The following is a 14,918-nucleotide window of genomic DNA, read 5'->3' on the forward strand; positions in this document are numbered from 1 at the left end:
GAAAAGACAGGGCAATCCTATGTTCTGCCCCAATGAAGAGAAAAAGTTTCCTGTAATCCTAAATTACAGACATTTTCTTAAAAAATCCCAAGATTGAACATATTTAACAGTCATGAAATGCAGTTTAGGAGATAAGAAATTTTGTGAGGAAAAGTGAGAAATGCCCTGCTTGTAGGTAAAGACTGGCTGGAACCTTAAAAGACTTATTTTCAGAGAAAATATGAATTCACAGTGTATTGTATATTTCCTTTGTATACAATAAATTTAAAACAGTGTAGATGCTAAGTACAATAATAATAAATAACCTACTTTAAATGTTAATAAAGTCAAATATTATTCATACAATCAGCTCAGCTGAGTGACAAATCTGCAATGTACAGGCAATGAAATCTTGACATCGAATGATTAAAGGCTAAATACAGTAATATTTCCTAGATATAAAGGATTATAATATAGCAAAGTGATTACATGATTTAGCTTGGGGTTCCCATTCACTTCAAGTTCAGTTTAGTATTTTTAATGTAAAGGTGTTTATAATACTGATTTACCTTAAACAATGTAAGAATGACTGAGACAATATCAAAACTTGGAAAAACTGAGTTCAGTATTAAGATTGTGTATTATTTAGTGCCACATTATGTTAGCTTTATTGATGTTGAAGAAAAAATGGCTTTCTTTTATGCGTATTGCAAATTACATTTGGATTTAGACTGCTACGTACAACATTTGTACAGTACAAACTACAGCAGTTTGATGTAGTGGTTAAGCCTTAAGGTTAAGGAGTCTGATCTTAGGCACAGAACCAGCTGGGTAACCTTGAGACAATCCACTTTCATTCAGTCCTAAGAAGGAGGCCATGGAAACCACTCCTGAAAAACCTTGTCAAGAAAACTGCAGGGATCTGTACAGGCAATGTCTGAGAATCACGTATGATTGTATGGAAGAACAATAACAACACAACATTGTTTTGTGTTTCCATTGTAAAATTGCTGCTGTCTCTTTAGGATTCAAACACATCATCCAATATTCTATACCTGTAGTCTTTTCCCATTCTTCCTTTCACCTTTTTTTCCCTATTGTTTTTAGTAAAAGTATAATTTACAGTTTGTGTAAATCATTCAGAACAGATTTTTTGAAGCAGTAACATGTACAAAGCACATTTTCTCAAATTGTGAAAGTAGCAATTTTTCCCCCCAGATTTCTTTGGCTTACTTCATATGTGTAGCTATTCGAGCACCTCACTTTCACGAAAATGTTAGTTAAGGAAAGTGACTAGTCTACAATAGAAATATTAGTCTTTAATGGTAAAAAAAGTGCTTTGGAATGTATGGAAAAAGATCCAGCTCCTCTGGAACAGATTTCAGGTATACTCCATGTACTCCAAAGCAAAATTTTCTTTGAAACTAAAGTATTGCATATTCATATCAATGATAATTTAGATCTGCAATCTTAAGTATATGAAATCCAGAATCATTAAAGCAAAGAGTCACATCATTAATGCAGAAATTAAAAACAAACAAGGTTGCCAATGTATGACCTTTCTTAGGCCTAGAGTAAATGACCCTTCTTAATTTATAGTTTATTTTGTTCCCATTGGGTGTTTATTTTGTTCCCATTAAATTTAAATTAACATGCTTGAATTTAAATTATTTCAAAGTTTTCTTACTTTATGGTCAGTATACCTGAACATTTCTTTGATATTTCTTTTGTCGTGTTTTTCAGGTTATTTTAATGTTGGAATTGTCAGGCAGTGCAGATGGTGCCATTGCTTTCTGTTACTTGGGCTTTCATATCTTTAAGGCTTTTTTTGCTGCCCAAACCTTTCAATCTGAAAAAGCCAATGAAAAAGCCTTTCAATTTGAAAAAGCCAAAGACATAACTGCCTTGGGACTTAACTGAACCCTGACAAGCCTAGCAAGGCCACAAATTGGTGATGAGATGATTTAGAATGAAATACAGCATATTCATCCATCCTATGGTTTATCTCATAAGGACAACTACACCGTATTCCACCTGTTAGAATTTCACTGAAATTATCTACTTCAACAGGCAGTTCAAAAACAAATTTCTCTTTCACCAAATGATTGAGAATACATAAGGGGGGAAATTGTGGGCTTTTAAATTTTTTTTGCATGGATGGAACTATTATAAGATTTGCCTTTTACTCATGTAGCATAAACTTTGATTCAGTTCTATCTTTGCCATTGCAAATTCTGAAATATTTTTGAATATAATTTGTTGATCTTCAGCAGCATGAGAATTGGTGAAAAGGCAAACAATCTTTCTAACTTCATATTTGCTTCCCTACTAAGCATGTAGGCCTCAATATTGTTGGTTGTTGTCAAAACTAAGAAATGAACTCATACTGAGGTGTTCTCCAGGCATTTAAAATTAAATAAGATTATAATGGCTGAATGTAATTAGAACTGTAATACTGTTTATATGAGGGCATTATCAATACATTCCCTTAAGGGTTCCTTTTAAAACTTTTTTTCTAAATAAAAATGAGTAAATAAACCCCAAACCAATCAGGTAGCACTTTAGAAATGTTTCTACTATTGCCAAAGCTTTCATGGACCACAATCAACTTCAATCAGATGCATGGAATTTAACTTAACCAAAGGAACATATGGATTTGGAGAAAATACTTCCTTGGGATGACAGCCAAGCTTCATATATTAATCCATATATCACTTAGGTGAGATGGACAGGGTAGAAATATGATAAATACATAAATAGAACAATAAATAAAACCATGAAATTTATCTCTGTGTATGTGTGTTTATATGATACAGGTCATAACATTAGAAAATGCTTGTTGTAAATTTACACCTTATATAAATTCTAAATTAAATCACTTGTGTTTGATCATAAAAAAGAAAGTCAGTAGCCAATGAACAAACTTCTGAAATTTCCAGCATTTTCCATCAAGCAAAGTGGGAGAGAATAAACCAGAAGGAAAAAAGCTAATTCGGTATATAGCAATAAAGCTTTTATTTGATGCAATTCATTTAAAACAGAGCTCACAGAGCTAATAGCAGCCCAAATTGGAGCATGGTCAAAAATAAGTTAGAAAGTTTTAAATTCTATTAGGTCAGTGACACAAAGAAGCATGGAATGGTTATTCCTCATTTTTTAAAATACAAAATCCAACACTTACTCAAACTGTTTTCAGCCTAAAATAAAATTACATTTGATAATCCTGACAAATTTTGAATTGTTCATTGATTTAAGAATGGGCAGAAAACCAGTGAAATAATATACATGTGTATGAACATTTTTCCTTTTGTCAATCCACAGGAAGTATTTCCCACAAGATGATGAATTCTAATCAAGAGGAGGTCACTTTGGGCACTTTTCTCCAGTACATTGAAGATATGGGCATGAAGGCCTATGATGGTTTGGTTATACAGAATGCTTCTGACATTGCTCGGGAGAATGATCGCATGAGAAATGAAACCAACCTGGCTTATTTGAAAGAAAAGAATGAAAAGCGCCGGAAACAAGAAGAAGCAATAAAACGGTAAGGACTGTTTTTTTTTTTTTTTTTAGAAACTATGGCTTTGTTAAAGATCTGTAGCATATACATGGGCTGGAGTAATGGTTGTACATTTAACAATTAAATGTGTTACTGTAAAAATTTGGTTTAGTTATTTCAGTGGATTTTTAGAATAGAAATGAGGAAGTAAGTCTATGAGATGGGTAGCTTAAAAGGGCAGCTTTCAGTGGACTAAAATTAAATTAGATAGATAAATCATGAAATTGGTAGCCCAATAAATCAAGTTTATCTTTATTTGGAAAAGTTTCATACTGACATATTGCAAAAAACTAGTGCTGCTAGGGGAAAATGGATTAGGTCACTGACAGTAGAGCGTCTATTTGTCCAACTTAAATCACACTTGTTTTTTATGCAGCTGAGGATTTCAGGACTATGTGGTATGTCACTACAATGTTACTGGATAAAAGCACTAGAACTTGGATCTATTATATTAACTATTTTGTCTCTGTTTTTTGCCCCATAAAGCAGAGAAAAACAATATAGTACTGTTGCAATTTGGTGATTTGCTATTGTGTTTTGACAATATGATTGTGGGGGATTCCAGGGCAAGCAGAAAGCAGAACTGGGGGCTCTATGCAGCTAGTGGGCCATGGGTTCTCTATCTTTGTCACTGAATAGCATGGAAGAAGGAAATGCTTAGCTTTTCTGCAAGAGAATTTGAACAAATATCTTCTAAATCCTGTCAACAATTATTATAATTGTATATGGTTTGGTTCCAATTTAGAGCCTTGAAAGTGTACAAACAAATGCTGATTATATCTGATTCAGGACTGCCAGCAGAAAGTCACATTAGTCTATCAGCAGTAACATGGGAGATCTTGGCTTTCAAACACCATGTTTGTTGTGGATTTGAAGGGGTATCTCTGCATTGAAAACACAGCAGCTGTTCATGTATGAGTGCATGAGGCCAAATTTTATGAAGCACCTCTGTTGTTTCACCATTCCCCCAGCTGAAGGAGCATGGCTGTGGAGATGAGCAAGACTTTGCCTCATTATCTGTATGGCCTGTCTTGATGAATATCACAGAAAAGGCCTCACCTATCATCAAATGGATTTTGGACTACAATAACAATTGCTAAAAAAAATGGAATGAATATATTTCCATGGGCTTGATTACCAAATAGTCTTAGTTATTCTAAAATATATGATACTAAAAAAGAAATAAAGTTTAAATAATTTATTTATTCTCATAATACTGTACCTGCCCATCTCACAGGAAAGTGATATGAGTAATGTACAACATGATTAAAAAACAATAAATACACAAAGAACACAATCACAATTAAAAATAACTATTAAAAAGGAACATAAAACAGGAGAGGATAATATTAACCATTGTGGCTATCGTTTATGCATTTAACGTTCCTACTTTGTGGAAAAGGTTAAGTAAAGCCTCTGTTAGTTGGGCAGCTGTTGACTAAATAAATAAAAAACCCCTCACTCATGGAAGCATGTAGCTATTATGTTACATGAATTACATTCTTATTAAGAAGTGAAGAACTCTATTTGGCTATTTTCCTGATAGATTTATTCGCCAGCCTAAATTTCATTTGGATAGATTAAATGCTGAGATCTGCAATATCTTCAGCTATAGTTATGATTGTGCACTCCTAAGGTATAAGGTTTATTATTTCCTCTTGTTTTTTGTTAATTTTCTGGATGGGGAGGAAATTTTCTTGATCTTATATGTATAAGATATGTATGTATATGTATATGTATAAGCTATTATTCATAACTTCTAAAAGATAAACATGGACAGTGTCTTTGGCACTGAAGGCTATTTTGGAAATAGCCTTCAGTGTGCATGTTTCTAAGTAGCATACTGGAGTTCTTATCATAAAATGTAGAAAAGGGCCATGACAACAATTAGATCAATTAGATTTAAACTTAAGATGAATTAAAATTAAAAGAAATTAATGAAATATAACTCATTCTGCTATGTTTCAGAATGTCCCATTCTTTCATTTGATTAATATAGCCTTTGTGTTCAGAATACTGTTTGTGCTTTATCATGTTATTGAATGAGTTAATATGTTAACATTAATATGTTTGGAAAAACATAGAAATCTGGTCAAAAACATCTTCTCTCTCCAAAAGATAAGAAAATTTCCAATTTCCTACTCCTTCAGAGGAATCCCTTCAAGGATAGCTGAGCATCTCTAAACTGATGTTCAGTTCTCCCGTATTGTCTAGATTCAACATAGATTCCAGTGATTAAAAACACCAAAACTGAGGTAGTCAGTTCTCAAGATCTGATACACTTTTTCTTGTATTCATTACAATGTTCTTAAATGTGTAATAGATATAATAGTGTCTCCAGCCATGTTCATTATGTGGAATCTTTAGCCATGTTCACGGTGTGTGATCTAAATGATGTTTGTTATTTCTGATTTTACATGCAAGTTAACCAGAGCCTTTGTGCTCTTGACATATTTCCAAAATAGCCTTCAGTGCCAAAGACACTGTCCATGTTTATCTTTTAGAAGTTATGAATAATAGCAACCATAATTTTTATAAATATTTAAGCCCAAAAGAAATCTTCTTGAAGAGATTTTCTTGTTTTTGTTATATTGACACACACAAACACACGCACGCATGCACACACACACACACACACACACACATTGAGAAGGGAATATTATATTTTTAGAAAGAAGGAAAAAAACTAATACAAGCTAAGAAAAAGTAAAGAAAAAGAAAGAAATCAACAGGAAAACTAAAAATGCAAAAAATGCAAAAAAAGTGTGGAGGAAAATAAAGGAAAAGAAAGAAGAACAAAACAAAGAAATTGTTTCTGATCTTTTTTTTATAGCAGTTATAAATACAGTTATAAAATTAGCTCTTAGTCTGTAGCTATAACTCTCTCCTTTCTATAATCTATGCTGTCTAATCATCAGAAACATAGATATCAAGTTCATTTTTTTCCCTATTCCATGCAAAAAGTCTATAGTATAAAGGCTTCCAGTCAGCAATAAGCAGTCAATTTAGCCATGTCAGCAAGAGAGGATATTTTAAAGAGGATGTCTTTTTGAGTGCTTGATGGATTAGAAACAAAACAGTGAAACAGACTACCTCCAGACACTGCTGTCTGGTGTGCCATTATCATTGTTTAGTATCCTACAGCCATGTGAGGAACAAAATTAGAAAACTGAACTTTGGCCTTAGGGGAGAGAGTGGCAACCTTAAGGCAATGTATACGTGTGTGTGTGTGCGCGCGCGCACGTGCGCGCATGTGTGTGTCATCTGTCTGTCTGTCTTTCGATCTCTCATTAAAACTGTTATTTTTAATGTGGCAGAAGATAAACAATGATTAGATGTATGGGGAATGATCATATGAATAATATGTAATTCTTTGTTAATAACTAAACTGAAATTTCAGTTAAATATGATCAGTCTTAAGTTTTGTCCTGCGACTATTTTCTTCCACCTCTGTCATTTTTGGGACAATGGTTACTAGTATGCCACACAAAGGATATCCCCATGATTTTCTTGACATTTTTATTTATTTTATTTAAAGCATTTATATAGCTGCTCATCTGATATCAATCTTTAGACAACTCTCAATGAATAATTAAAACAACATTGCTAAAATAACATAATATTTACATATATTTATGTATATATTCATTATGCTCATCAGATTGCTATATATACATACAAGGCTGTTCACCACTTGAGGATTTCAATAACACTGATGAATTTTAAATATAAATTGCTGAGTAACTGATTACTGAGTACCCAAAGTTTGATCATGTGACCCAGGAGATGCTGCTGTTAGAAGTTCAAGTCAGGGTCATAAGTCCTTTTTTTTGGGTCAGTCATAACTCCGAACAGTCACTAAATAAAAAATTACTTGTAATGCCTCTTTCAAGTAGAAAGAGAAATAACAAGTCTTAAAGCTCAAAAGAGGTTGCTAAGTGTGCTTGTGGAAAGTAAGAAAATTTAAATAATTGTCTTCATGTTACAAACCTTGGTTTCTTGGTTTCACATCAGTCTATTTGAGAAGATTGTGATAGAGTAGAATCTAGGTATAGGGACCTCTTGGTTGCAATATTGAGGTTTGGCATTAATGGATTTTTGGAGATCCATCACCTAGTAGATTCCATTGCTAATCTTTCAGAATAACCTATCTCACGCTACAATTGCCTTCTTCAAATACCGTAAGTGACAAAAAGACAAAAATCAGAGAAGGAAAATTCCCCTTGAGGTTTTCTCGTTTTAGATTGTTTTAGGAATTAGGCCTCAGGAAGAAAGTGAATGTAGCAGCAATGGGAAGAACCAAAAATATAACAACAATATGAGGGATAGAATGGATGAAATTGTAACTATTTTTTTAAGATGGAGCAAGAATTTTTACAATGTTGGAGCAAGGCATGCAAAAGACTATCTAAATTGCTTCAGTCAAAAAATAAACCAACACTGGTCTTCTAAGAATAAGGCCTGTTTTTGTTAATGACATGAATGCCAGGCTTATGTATTACTTGATATGAAATAGAGGAACCTGCATTCCATGGAATTTTTAACATCTGCAAGGCCCAGGAAGAAATGAGTATTGAAAAAAATATTTCCCTAACACTTTTTCCTCCATATCAACCTTCCTTCCTTCCTTCCTTCCTTCCTTCCTTCCTTCCTTCCTTCCTTCCTTCCTTCCTTCCTTCCTAAAGTGGAAAAAACAGATTTATTGAGATAACAATAAAGGAAGTAGTTTGAAAAAGAATGACTATATTTTGTCTAAAATGCATAGCTGGGAAAGAAAAAATGGCCATAAATTAGGCAGATCATTAAGCAATGAGGTCTGCAGCAGTTCAAAGTAAACATTAACATGGATTTTATGGACTGAATACAGATGTAATCTTTAGGCGTTGTTAGTATCAAATACCTTGACTTTCCAAAACAAAAACAAAGAAAAATTATAAACTTTACATTTAAAATGACAGTAATTTTGCGTAGTGCAAAACATATACTTCATTGTGCATCATTTACAGATGATAGTAACTTAGTTGTCAAAAGCTTTACTGTATTTCTGTCCATTAATGTCAAGGAAGTGCCATCCGCTCAGGATATTGGAAGAAAATAATAATACTTTTTGTTTATCGATCAGATCTTATCGCTACTTTTCCACATGTATCCTTGCAATGCAGTTCTTGCTAGGTCTTGAAATAATTTCTATCTTAATATAATTTGGAATAGAAATTAGCACAACATTCTGAACTGCTTTTTTGTGTGTTACATTGCTAAAATGGCTGACTATTGACAACTGTACCATTAAACATGCCCACTCTAAAGCTATTGTTTTATTTGTGTTTATATCTTATAAAGTGTAATGAAATAATACATATTCAATCATTTAATTTTCTCAGGCCCATTAATCTTGCAGCTTTGCACCCTTTGACCACACTACATTTTAAGGAGCAATTGAATATACGTTCCTGCATGTTATTCTTGTAGTTCCATAAATAAATGTGTTAGAGGCTGCTAGAAAGATAAAAATACAAGAAAGGGACTAAAATATTTTTAAAAGTCAGTTGTAGACAACAGCGAGATAACATTCAAGCAACAAAATAATCCTTATAGTGGGCCATTTGTCCTATTTAATAGAAAATATCAGTCTATTTGAAGGACTTTCAGGATACTGACCTTTGAACAAAGATATTTTTTGCTGGAAGGACAAGTTTGGTTTTAATATAAAGAATGAAAGCTGGAGCAGAGGTTTTGAACTTGCCCATCAACCATCAGTACTTTGACAGCAAATTCAATAGACACATAAGTCATCTGGAGGTTTAAAGATTCTGAATATTTTTATGAATGCATTATAAACAAACCAAACTAATATATCGAGGGTTTTGCCTGATAAAGATTAGTTTCAATATATATGTTTTTTTCAGACTTGATAGGTAAATTTATATTTTAAAGTTTTCATATGATCTGATGCTGGCCCTTCTTAAATATAAACATCAATTCATGAATGCTGATATTTTCAGGTAATAATATAATATTGTTTCCCCATATATCTATCTTTCATTAAAGGTAGTAAATACAAAATTAAAAACAGACTTTAGTTCCAGATATTCTTGTCCACATTCAGGTCTTATTTGCATTAATGCACTGAAATTATATTTACAGAATATTTTAAAATAAATGTTCTAAAACTAAGATAATCTGTGAGAGTACTTAATTAACAGGTAGTTGTTGCTTAAAGATCAGTTACTTAGTTACCATTTGAAATTAAGCAAGATCCCCCCCAAAGCTATTTATGAACAAGGTTGAAGTTACAACACCCACATCCTCCATCTTCTGCAGTCATAAGATTGCATTTTGGATGCTTGGCAACCAGTTTATCTTTACAGTCATTTGCAGCATCCAATAGTCATGTGCCTGTGGTTTTTACCATAGTTTGTCAGCTTCCATCATTTACTTTCCAGCAAAAAAGAAAAAAGAAAAATCACATAAACTTTGTTTTGCTTCTTCCTCAGAATACATAGACAGATGTTGCCAAAGAGGAGGAATTTTCTATCATGTATGTTTTATGCAATACTTGATAATCAGATAATCTGGACAATAGCAAGAATAAATTCTATTTAATAGTTGCCACCTTAAGTTCTTATGATCTATGACAAGTGAACATTAAAGACTGGAAAATACACAGGAATATTTGCAATAGTATTATTATTTATTATCTTCAACACTTTTATATCATTTTCATTATATATATATATATATATATATATATATATATATATATATATATATGTAGGTCTTTGGTTGTTCGGGTTTTCTCCCGCGTAAAATTGGAAGTGTCTTGGCGACGTTTCGACGAAGTCCCATTCGTCATGCTGGTGTTTTCAGCTTCGTGCTTCGAGCAGCAATATATATATATATATATATATAATATATATATATATATATATATATATATAGATATATATATATATATATATTATATAGGTCTTTGGTTGTTCGGGTTTTCTCCCGCGTAAAATTGGAAGTGTCTTGGCAACGTTTCGACGAAGTCACATTCGTCATCTTCAGGCTGGTGTTTTTAGCTCAAAGCAAGAAGCTAAAAACACCAGCCTGAAGATGACGAATGTGACTTCGTCGAAACGTTGCCAAGACACTTCCAATTTTACGCGGGAGAAAACCCGAACAACCAAAGACCTATATACATATACCCGCGAAAACCTCAGAAAACATATATATATATATATATATATATATATTAAAGCAAATAAATAATGATCACCATGAGAATAAATGAGAAAAACATTTAATAAAACCTAGCTTTCGTTGGAAGCTCCAACATCGTCAGGGTTAAAAGCAGTTGTTGGGAAGAAGCTTATATATGGTCACTAGGCGCCTGCATCTGGCTTCTGGACTGCATCACCGGTCCCAGCTGATCAAATTGCATTCTAAGCATACCCTTTGCATCAGCACCCAGCCCTTTCCTGTTTCTGTTCTGTGCGCTATTGTTCACTCCTCCATCGCTAATTCTGGGGCTGAGTGGGGTCCTCTCCCATCCCTTCTGGGGGTAGTTGTTTCTATTCCCCCATCCCCTTGAGCCCAGTTCTCCTTGCTAAGGGTCCTGAGGTGTGGGCCATTCAGTTCTCTCCTAATCTCACCGCACGCTCCAATTAATCTCCGGCCAATCCTCCTCACCCCTTGGGATTGTGGCTCGGGCATTTCCCTTTGTTCCATGTTTTCCAACCTCCTGTCCCTTTTTACGTGAGCAGTCCTTGTTTGCCTATTGTTCGACTTAACATCTCTTTCCTTATCTTCACTTGGGGCGTTCTTTATCACCGCCATGTCAATGGTGCTTTGCCATCCAATCCACTGTTGATGATTGTCATTTCCGTTCAGCACAGATCCCTTGTACTTATTTTTCATGGGAGGATCCTTCTACCGTGGCTGTGGATGTTCTTTATTCATGATTTTGTGCTTTCGCATCAAATCAGTTGGTAAAGTGTCTCTCTCCCCTTTCTGACTCGATCAGGTTATCATCGCATGTCTGCCAGTTCTTCTTGTGGGTAGTCTGTCTTTGCCATTATCTCTAACCTCCACCTCTACTGCTCTGTCACCCGACCTCCCAGGTCTCACTCCATTATTCTGGGTATCATCCTTCCATTCCATGGGTGACATTCCTCCAAGGTATGACGGGGAGCCCTGCAAATCACCTATTTTGCCCTTCCTCCTCCCTTCGTCCCTCACTGGTCTCTCGATCCTTCCTGGATCCTTACTATTCTGTACTGAGTCTATCAGCTGTTGGTCGGGACTATTCTGTTGTTGGTCGGGCATTAGGAGGGCATTCATGGTTCACGGGGAGTTAGTTGGAGTTCTATTGGTTCGATCTTGTGAGGAGTTGGGCGCAATACTCTTTCCTCGATCACACGGCTTATGATTCAGTTCTCTCCAATGGTTGGGATGACGATTTATATTCCATGTTCTCAAAACTTGTTGTGCCGAATAGAGGTCTATGTGGCGATTAACTGAGTCTTTCCCCGAGAACCAGGCTTCCTTCAACAGTTGGCCCCCTTTCGTGGCGTCACTGGACAAAATTTGTACATTGCTAAAGTCAAACTGATGGTCGTGTTTAGCCATATGTGTCCAGACCTGCGAGTATTGCTCGCCCCTCTTGATTGCCAGTTAGGTTTTATTAAATGTTTTTCTCATTTATTCTCTTGGTGACCGTTATTTATTTGCTTTACAATATGAATATACCCAGGAGTCAAATTTTTACCCACATTTTATATATATATATATATATATATATATATATGATGAAAATGATATAAAAGTGTTGAAGATAATATATATACTGAAAAAAGAAGATATGAAAGCATTAAAATTATATATGTATTGGGAAGGAAGAAAAATACTAAGGATTTTAGAGACAATTAACACTGCAGTCTTATCCTAACTGAAGACTAAATTCAATGAAAATAAATAGGGCATTGTTTTAAGTGGATGTGAACAAGCAATTCACAGATAATGAATGAGATCCATTTTTAAGTCTGTCTTTAAGTCAAATTTTTAGGTAAGTCAGAACAGGTACATATGTTCTTATCTAGTGTCAATCAAATATTAGTTCATAGCAGGCATCAAGGGAGATTTATACAGAGAATTTCTTTTTCTTTACATGGCCTTGCAGCATTTGAGGCCCTTGGTAACCGTATGGTAAATTTTGGTGAACCTTTCTGTATTAGGATCTTCCTCCATAACTTTGCCATTCCTGCTTCAGTGAAATAAAAGGCTTCAGCTAACTCTTTAGGTTCTGGAGTTTTTGATCTCAGTTTTCTTTCTCAAAAGCTATCATCTGCTGCTCAGATGACTTCATTATTTCCACTTTATTTTCAGTTGTGATCACTTTCCTTTTCTTTCATGCATCACCAGCACTGGATTTATGCTTCGGGGGCATAGTTACGAGGGTAAATAAGAGAAAAATGATCATTGAAATGGCAGGCTGGATTCTTTCTTGCACTTTGAACTGCCAAAGCCACACAATATTTTCATGAGTGTCATAAACTAGTGTATGGATTCATTATTATGAACCATTATATTTAACTCATTTTTTAACATTAGGCTTTTATGGCAGTTTATTCATAAGTATTAATTTTCTGTAAGTTCAGTGTTCTTAACTCAGGAAATGCCTATATAAGATTGCACTTGAATATTTTTCAAATTTCACAGACTTATTTCTGGTTATAAAGTTATCTGGGAATATAGCTAGTAGTATAATGAGACCATTAATAGAAGGACTATCAAGCACTGGCCTACTGGCAATTTAGTCCTATATAAATTTATACAGAATTAAGTTCCACTGCCTTCAGAGATATCTGCCCAGTCTTCCACCTGCTGCAAATGGGAACAATGTTCCGATCTGAGTGAATAGCCTATTTTAACATAAATAATTTCTTCAAAGTTTTAGATTATAAAGTTAAGGGTGAAATATCCTTTGAGCCAAGGTTACCTCCTGGCAATTTTATGGACTCATCCAGGCTGTTTCATTGGCAACACCCTGGATTTGGTTTGCCATTGCCTTCTGGGGTGATATTTAATTTCTCATTCTAATCTATAGCCTTGGTATTAATCTCACATTCAAGCATTAGTCTTGACTCTGTTTAGTTCCCAAGCTCAGAGGTCAGCCAGATGCTGAATCCGGTAATGAGGTGATGATGAGGTGATAGGATGATCTGACAACATAAAAATGCATAGGCCACTTTTATAATTTAATAATTGCCATTGGCTAAGATTTGTGCTGAGTGAATGTCAATGACAGCATGCTGTGAGTTAAGTCTTCCAGGAATCTGACTCTGTAATCTATCAGAGTGAAAAATGTAAGCATTTGGCCAGCTTGCAATGACTGTAGTAGCAGAGCAATATCATTGGCTGTGGTTTTGTATTAGGCTAAAAACCGAACCAGAACCAGGGTTTTGAGCTGGTACTGATGCTCTGATGAGGCCAAAACAGCTGTATAGCATATAATATTGTGGGGGGAGGGGAGAAAGGAATAGGAAATGTCTGAACTCTAATATTTGGGATAAAATATAACAATGGGATTTCAGCCAACAATTACTGAAATAGGATAAATCTGTTAGCAGACATTAGTGTCTTAGTTTACATGTAGTCTAAACTTCATATGTTAAAAGATATAGGCAAAGACACACAAACTCCTTAGTTGTCACTTCAATAATTTTATCTCTTGTGTCAATTTTTCATTAATGATTAATTTTAATCAAATAATATATGCCTATAACAAATGTAAATCACAATACAAATAGAAGGAAATGCCAGAGTTTTTTCAACATTCAGTCCAGTTCTATGACATCACTATATAGTAAATATAGTACTCCACATGCTAATATCTCCTAACCTAGAGATAGTGGATAGTTTAACTTGGATTTGCCTTTCAGTTATGAATTCACTGTATTTATAAATAACTGATGTGATCTAAATGACAAAGCCTCCTTCCAGAATGCCTGCATCCATATGGTTCCCCTTATGCAAGCCAAACTGAATTGTGACAGCCATAGCAATTCTTTTATAATCATCATACTGAACTATAGGAGAAAAAAAAAATCACTAAAATTTATCAACTTGGAAGGAACATTTAACCTGATGCTCCCCTAGATTTTTTTTTTAAAAATGTAAGGAAATGACACAATACCAGTTGAAGAAATTAAGACATGCCAGAGAAAGTGGATCTAGGAAGATCTGAGATTCCAATTTAGGAAATGAATGGATTTAAGTGGAACTCTAGTTAAATGATTCCCATAATTAATCTTATGAAGTGTTTTTGATATTATATGCAGTTGGTGTTTTCAGCCAATGTCCAAAACATTTTACTGCTATCTATTATCAATCATTT

The 14,918-nt window shown here is 34.3% G+C and overlaps 1 protein-coding gene across 3 annotated transcripts in view; it reads left to right on the plus strand.

The window, feature by feature from the left end:
- Positions 1-14,918, plus strand: part of NYAP2 (neuronal tyrosine-phosphorylated phosphoinositide-3-kinase adaptor 2) — a 138,601-nt gene that overhangs the window by 4,562 nt on the left and 119,121 nt on the right. For all 3 annotated transcript variants that reach the window (XM_039364904.1, XM_039364905.1, XM_039364906.1), the window contains one exon: positions 3,301-3,523. In XM_039364904.1, coding sequence (XP_039220838.1) covers positions 3,318-3,523 — 206 coding nt within the window. In that variant the 5' untranslated portion in view covers positions 3,301-3,317. The remainder of the gene's footprint in view (positions 1-3,300; positions 3,524-14,918) is intronic.

The sequence above is a fragment of the Crotalus tigris genome, unplaced genomic scaffold (genome assembly GCF_016545835.1).
Source record: "Crotalus tigris isolate CLP2741 ecotype Arizona unplaced genomic scaffold, ASM1654583v1 scf7180000019924.707973, whole genome shotgun sequence".
Taxonomy (NCBI): Eukaryota; Metazoa; Chordata; class Lepidosauria; order Squamata; family Viperidae; genus Crotalus; species Crotalus tigris.